This window comes from Bipolaris oryzae (assembly GCF_000523455.1).
Source record: "Bipolaris oryzae ATCC 44560 unplaced genomic scaffold scaffold_91, whole genome shotgun sequence".
Taxonomy (NCBI): Eukaryota; Fungi; Ascomycota; class Dothideomycetes; order Pleosporales; family Pleosporaceae; genus Bipolaris; species Bipolaris oryzae.
In genome coordinates, this window is record NW_006911367.1 from 1 (window position 1) to 6,626 (window position 6,626).

At 54.3% G+C, this 6,626-nt stretch overlaps 3 protein-coding genes across 3 annotated transcripts in view; 2 read left to right on the plus strand and 1 right to left on the minus strand.

The window, feature by feature from the left end:
* Positions 1-2,659: 2,659 nt before the first annotated feature.
* On the plus strand, positions 2,660-2,889 carry COCMIDRAFT_37917 (uncharacterized protein; the record flags this gene model as incomplete). The annotated part of the gene is made up of 2 exons (XM_007691078.1): positions 2,660-2,747; positions 2,777-2,889. 2 exons carry the CDS (start codon positions 2,660-2,662, stop codon positions 2,887-2,889), a joined length of 201 nt encoding a protein of 66 aa, XP_007689268.1.
* Positions 2,890-3,610: 721 nt separating this feature from the next.
* COCMIDRAFT_6433 (uncharacterized protein) lies at positions 3,611-3,853 on the plus strand (the record flags this gene model as incomplete). The annotated part of the gene is made up of 2 exons (XM_007691070.1): positions 3,611-3,686; positions 3,738-3,853. 2 exons carry the CDS (start codon positions 3,611-3,613, stop codon positions 3,851-3,853), a joined length of 192 nt encoding a protein of 63 aa, XP_007689260.1.
* Positions 3,854-5,887: 2,034 nt separating this feature from the next.
* Positions 5,888-6,626, minus strand: part of COCMIDRAFT_27420 (uncharacterized protein) — a gene marked incomplete at both ends in the record, with an annotated part of 1,452 nt that continues 713 nt past the window's right edge. Inside the window, one exon of the mRNA XM_007691073.1 lies at positions 5,888-6,496. Coding sequence (XP_007689263.1) covers positions 5,888-6,496 — 609 coding nt within the window. The remainder of the gene's footprint in view (positions 6,497-6,626) is intronic.

The window sequence follows — 6,626 nt, forward strand, 5'->3', positions numbered from 1 at the left end:
CCCCCCTCCCCCCATCCACCACCCCCATGTCCATGGTCAATAGCCCAGCCGGACATTGGGTCTTGGGCCCTTAGGCCTTGCTGATGATGGGCACTGGGGGTGGAAGGAAGCAAAAGCCCATTCCCACACTTGCCGGTATTGACATTGACAGGGCAGGGGGGAGACCAGAAACAGGCCCGAGACAGGCCGCGCTCGTCCCCTTCCACATTCCCCCCCTCCCTTTCCACCACCCCCAGCCTCCCTTCCCCTCCCCACTCTCACCCATGCTCAACACGACGGAGCGAGAACCCTCTGACGAGATCCAATTCCCAACAAAGTGGAAAAGGAAGATGAATGGGTGTACGAAACCTAGATTCACCTGCCAAAATTTGCTTACTACAGCCCCTGAGAAGCTTGTTCGACGGACGTACATGGCAGTAAGATTCCTTGATTGCTTGCCCGTTCGCTCTGATTACTTACTTTTGGACTTGCTTGCGTCAGACAAACAGAACTGACTGATGGGCTGAAAAAAAGAGAGGGTCGATGTCGTTGGGTGCCCCACAAAAGACTGCCGAATATGTGTATGCCTTGTTTATGGCCCCCTAGATACCTGGCTGGCTGGGTGGGCTACTCCCATTTACCAGGAACATGCTGCTACAAATACTAGCCAATGGTTACGCGTAGATTGTCCAAGTCATGTCGTCCTTTCCCCGCACACTTGCGTGTCATTCGCTTCACTTGTTTTTCCTTCGCGTTCACTTTCTCTCTCTATCTCTGTTCTATCCTTAACATCTTACAGTGGGTCCAAGCGCAAGGGTTCTCTCGTCGGAACTGCGCGGCAGGGCCGAATGACAGCATCAGATTTGCTGATCTTCTTGGTAAAACTCAGTTCCGCGTAATCTGGCTGGGCTGACTTGAGCGGGGGTTGTGACGCGTACATTTGGCTGGGCCGATAGCAAAGGATATCAGGTGGGAGCGGAAGCGAAAAGAAAAAAGGGTAAAAACAATCAGCTTTGGGTAATTATCGCGTACCGGTATACCCGGCAATAAGGGTCGATCATAAATTAGAGTTGAGCCGTTGCATACCCAAAAGCCATCATGCTATTGAGACTGTTTAGTTTTTGTGGGTACTCGAGACGGGGGAGATGGAAGGGACTGGGTACATTGAGAAATGGACACGAATGCCTTAATGACAATCTTGTTTCGACACCTGAATTGTAAGAGAATGGAGCAGACGGAGCAGTGTTCCTCGAAGCCTAACAGGCTACGCGTAGAGATGCAGCAGTCTTCACAGCCCCAAGAATATGTCACTGTCACGCGTTGCCAAATGCCCTTTTCACCGAGCCGTTCATACAGCACGTCAAGATGAACAGGGTCACGCGCGTCTATGTCTGCTTCTGTTCGGGACCATGATTGCACCACGCTCGAGATTTGCTTCAAGTCTTTTGACGCGCATCCGGGGAACAACCCTGTATACAGTTGGACACGACAGTTGTGACTCCCGATGAATACCCAACGGGATTCTCGTACAGACGGAAGGAAAGATCGGACGATTTTCGATCCCGCACATGGTTAGGGGAACCCAGTCGAGCAAAGTTCCAGGTCGCCTATACCGGGCTGCTACCAGCAATATCCCAGTTTCCACCACTGAGCTGTTTTCTTCAGAGGGGTCAGGCGATTTTTTGCTTAGGCTGGCAATGCATTCCCCGATCGTGAAACGCGAGTTTGAGAACGTTCTCCGATATGTCAGTCAACGTTTGGTGAAACCTTAAAAATAGCCCTCCGCAAGGCTTGGTGCCGTCCGATTCATCTAATGTATCGCGTACTCTTGCGACTATGCGCAACCATTGGATGAGCCTATCTTTGCATATCCTGAGGATGCAACAGTCTCAGCATTGTGGCGGGAAACAGAGGTGAAGAGACTGTAGAAGAAAATATTTGGAATTACACTTTCCCAGCCACCTGTAATAAGTTTCGGAGGTGTTGTGGAGTGACTTTTGCCTTGCCCCCATTTGATTCGCTTGATGTATTGTTACACGCTATACGCGTGGGGCATAGAGTGCGGTGGCCGCAACCAGCGCTCCAAGTAGAAAGAGGACAAGGCGAAGATCACGTCTGTGAGACGTCCAAGCGATACGTGTGCTCTTGCAGGAGCATCAACTATAGCGCTTTGTCCTTTTGGCACAGGCCGCGGAATAGCTAGTGCTAGCCTGAGGATATATTGGTCTGATCCCGTTTACATGTACGTTTACATGTCGCGACTCGCGATACTACCCAGATAAGGTAATTCGCCAAGGACGGGATGATGACATGGGCTGCCGTAGTTTGAAACGGAAAAGGGAGGAGATTGAGGCTGCTGGGCGAGGTTACTCGACTCGAACAACGCAAGCGACTCGAGCAGCGCGCAAGTAGACATGGGCGAGTACAATTACTAAGGACGCATTCTAGAAGAGTGCTAGAAGGCCGCTAGTATCGTGAAACGCAGGCAGAGACCAGTTACCAGCACCGTTCGGGGTCGAGGACGAAGACAATATGATGTCAACTTGATTTAGGCATTGTTTGCGGAGAGCGCGCGATGCTTTCCACCAAAAGGCCCGAATGTAATGTGGTTCGAATCAGCCATGCGACGACGCATTCGATGAATTGCTTCTTGCAGGATCAGACAGGAGGGGCGCATGCAATGCGGCGTCGAGGGACACTGTGCGAAAAGAAACAACAATATCTTGACCAGTGGCAGTCGCGCATTGCCATCTTCTCGCCCAGAATCAGTGTAGAGGGCGTGATAGGCAGCCAAAAGAAAAGGAGGGCCGTATCGCAGTTTCCAATGGGGTGGTTGTAACATGTGAAAAATGCGCGAGTTCAGCATCCAGTCAATGGCGCACGACTAATCATGACGCGACGAGTTTCTAATATACGCTCCGGTATTAATCGTCAGAAGATTAGTAGCTGCTAAACGTTGTGATTGGTTGTTATGCCCAGCCTCGTTTACTGCCGTACACTGGGCAGGTAGTACATCTTCTTACCATTTTACAAAGCGTTTGTAGCGTCCATGTTGACATCTGCAAGGAATACCGCAGCAGAGCGAGTGTGATGGAAGAAGGATACGCAGGGATGGGTCTGGATGGCTGGTGGGCCGAGGCGGGCCAGATCCTGTTGTCGCAGCCTGCTGCAGCGACTCGGCAGCTAGCGCTTATTGACATCATTGAAAGGACGACTTGGCCTCGTCGATGACTTGCTGCAGCAATCAGCCCATGGCCAAATCTTCCCACTGCCACAAAGCGTCTGTTCGAATCCGTGGCGTCTGCCGGCGTGGTATGCACAGGGTATGTGCGGGAGACCAGCATGACCTTGTCGCAAGTCTGACATATCGGCTGGGATGGTACGGTCCACTTCGTCTCATGATTAAAGCCGGCATATGTCGAGCCAATCAGCCGCGTGGCGCTGCCTGTCAGAAATGCCGCTTATGCAGTAACGTTCGCAACTGAAAATTCGGCTCGAGGCATGGCCATTTCAAAGCAGAGTGAAGGTCTAGTCCATTTCGCACATGGCCCGCGAAATTGGAGCTCGTGTCATGACCTCTTCGTCTGATTACGCATGTACATACTGAGTATGTATCTACACATATAGTGACATGCCTACCTACGTGTTGACATATTGCAATACGCTGAGCATCGTACTCGGCATTCCCGTGCGAAACAAGCACCCCGGTCAGTAAGTGCGACTAGTCCTAGAAGTTGGGGGATCGGACACCCTCCCAGGCTGCAATGGCAACAACCCTCAAGGGGAAGCAGCGGGAAGCAAGGTCGAGGGGCCCAGGGGATCTTCGCTCCAGGTTCGTGGCTTGGGGTTTTGCGTTACCAAGATTAGTTGTTAAGCTGTTCTTTTTTTCCACAACGTGGTTTGTGACGAGTTGTCGCGCCGTCGCTGTTCATTCGTCTCTGCTGGTGCAAATATGATGAAGCGACAGAGGCCTAGATTTCTCACCATGGTCTACTACTGACTATCCTTGTTTACGCGACGGCGTCCGTGGGCAAAAAATCTCCCGTCACCGGATCGCATTATTGCAAACATTGTTGTGATGATGAGCTTACATACGTGTCGATCATTTGCCTAATGGACCGAGTCTAGGGTTTTTTGCTCGATAAGCAGTAAATCTCCCGATATGTATACACTGCGGCTGGGGCGATAGCCTTGGTTTTGGGGGGTTTCGAGCAAAGGACAGATAAGGCAGGTCTAAAGAATACTGTGCAATCCGGAGACGCACATAGTACATATGTACTTAGGTAAGTATGTACGGAGGGCGAATCGGGGAATGCGGTAGGCGCAGCGGGGTGTGGTGGTGGTGGTGGTGGTGGTGGTGTGTAGCGATTTTTCTCAGCCTTTTGCGCTAGACAGGAGGCCAACGGGACGAGTCGGATCCATGTGCGGCAGTATCGCACAGCTTGTCCATTGTGATCGTCGACCGTTATTGAGCAGGCCTGCACCCCTGCTTCCCGCGGGTGGACAACGGCCACGACCAGAGTCAGGTATGATCAAGCGTGCCCATGGCCTGTCAGCCATGTATCCGCACGGCAACGGCCAACCGAGCCTGCCAACGACGGGCATTGGACAAAGACCAGGCTGGCAGCTAGCGAGCGAGCGTTCGTTCGTTCTCGCAAACGTCACACAAGTAGGATTCGAGGATGCGGTGGGACAGGGGAGCAAGCGATGTGCACGAGTCGCTCGACAGGCCAAACCAGCTGACGGGCCCCCGACATGCATGCCGCCCGTCAGGCCATGGGCTTGCGCTACAGCGTGGAGGAACAGCGACGACTAACCGTCGCGAATGGACTATGAACAGAAAGCCGATGTAACACGGCATGCGTGCGCAAAAAGGTCGCTTACAAGATCGACACTGGACCTGCCAGATGTTGCGCGACTAGTGCAGGCGTGGCCGGCCGTCAATGCGTCGAGAGGCGCCGTGGCGGACCAAGTGTTGAGCGCGTTCAGGGAGATTTGGGTGTGCACAAGGTGAGGGTAATTATCGTCGTCGAGTGTAGAATGCGCAAGACGGCATCAGATTGACGCATCGGATCGAGCGCATACGCAGCCGCGCGCGCCAGCCGTGTGCACCGGCGGTGCAGTGGTATTGTGTAGTGCCCGACAAACAAGTTTGGAGCGGCGTTGGAATAGAGTTGATGGTCGCTCGGTACCTGACCTATCTCCCTGGTCGTGAGCAAGGCCAGCAAGCATGCTCCCAGGGTTTCTCCGCACTGCGAACGCCTCGCTCGGAACATTTACGAACCCAGGTCCCATGTCCGCGATCGCGACAGGGAGGGGTTGCTCACGACATGGGACGGCGCGCGCAGTGTTTACCATGGAAGCCGTTCTCGAAGCCTGTCAAGCACAAAGACACGCAAAGACGGCGAAGGAGGGTCGGCCCTGGATGCGGCGCATTGCGGTGTCTGTACTTACATGTCGGTAACTAGATGCGTACATGGCGCCGTCAGCACCCGTACGTCTCTAGGCCAGAAAAAACAAAACAAAAAGCAGGCTTTGGATGTGCAATCAGGGAAAGAATAGGGAGACGAAGCAGTTAATGCACCGAGACGGGCTTTTTGGGGGTCAGCTCGAGCGGTGCAGCAGAATGGGATTGCTCTTACGATGGGCTTCGGCGGCTATTCGCCCCCATTGTTGCAGTAACGTTTCTTGAGGCGTAGTGCGCGCGCTGAGCATAAATTGTCATTTAACTTATTATAGACGACGCATCGACTCAGGCCCGTAACAGGCAATTGTGCGTACTTGGTCCCCCATAGCCGCATGACCGGGCATTTGCGGATGGCGGACAGGGCTGACGGGGGCAGGCATGATGGAGATGGGCCGAAGACGATGCGGCCACGCCCCTGAGGTCAGATGTTTGTGTTCGGTGTCATGGTTCCGCAGAGGGCGCTCGCAGGAGTAAGTAAGATGCAACGTCCCAGGGCCGATCAGCAGCGATTGGACCAGGCCGCCCATGACGCTGCTCCCGAGGGGCATTGCCGTGACGAGCATCGCGTGGCCGATCTCGAGTGCGGTACATGGCGGTTGGTGGGATGCGGGCGTGCATCGGCCAGTCGCCGTACGCGACGTTGGGAGCGAGTGTTTTTCTGCTCTCACCGGCAGCGGCGGCCAATGGCGGAGCAGAGGGCGGGGCGGCGGAGTGGTGCAACTGCTCAAACGGTCGACTAGCGGCGGTGAATTGGACTCGAGGGCAGGGCGCACACACGCACACACGCACACACCACACACAGCACGCGGCAAAACTGTGGGAGAATGGGTCAGTGACACGTCCGATAGGGCCGCGACGGGTGCGAGCTGTGATCTGAGGGCGAGGATTGTGAGTACAGGCTGCAGGGGCGAAATGAAGGTCGCATGGTGCATTGCTATAGCAGGGCCGGGGCCAGCATGCTATGGTGCTGGGTGCTGGGATGCTTACTACTGCTACTGCGTACAGCGGCCATGGGAGTAAGGGAAGTACCGTGGGGTCGCGACTGCCCATCTTGAAGGATTTAGCCGAGCGACAGGGGGGGAGGGGAGGGGGCAGGCACGACCCATGACGGCAGGCAGACAGGCAGACAGGCAGACAGGCAGGCAGGCAGGCTAGACGTGTGTGTAGTAATGTTAGTAGA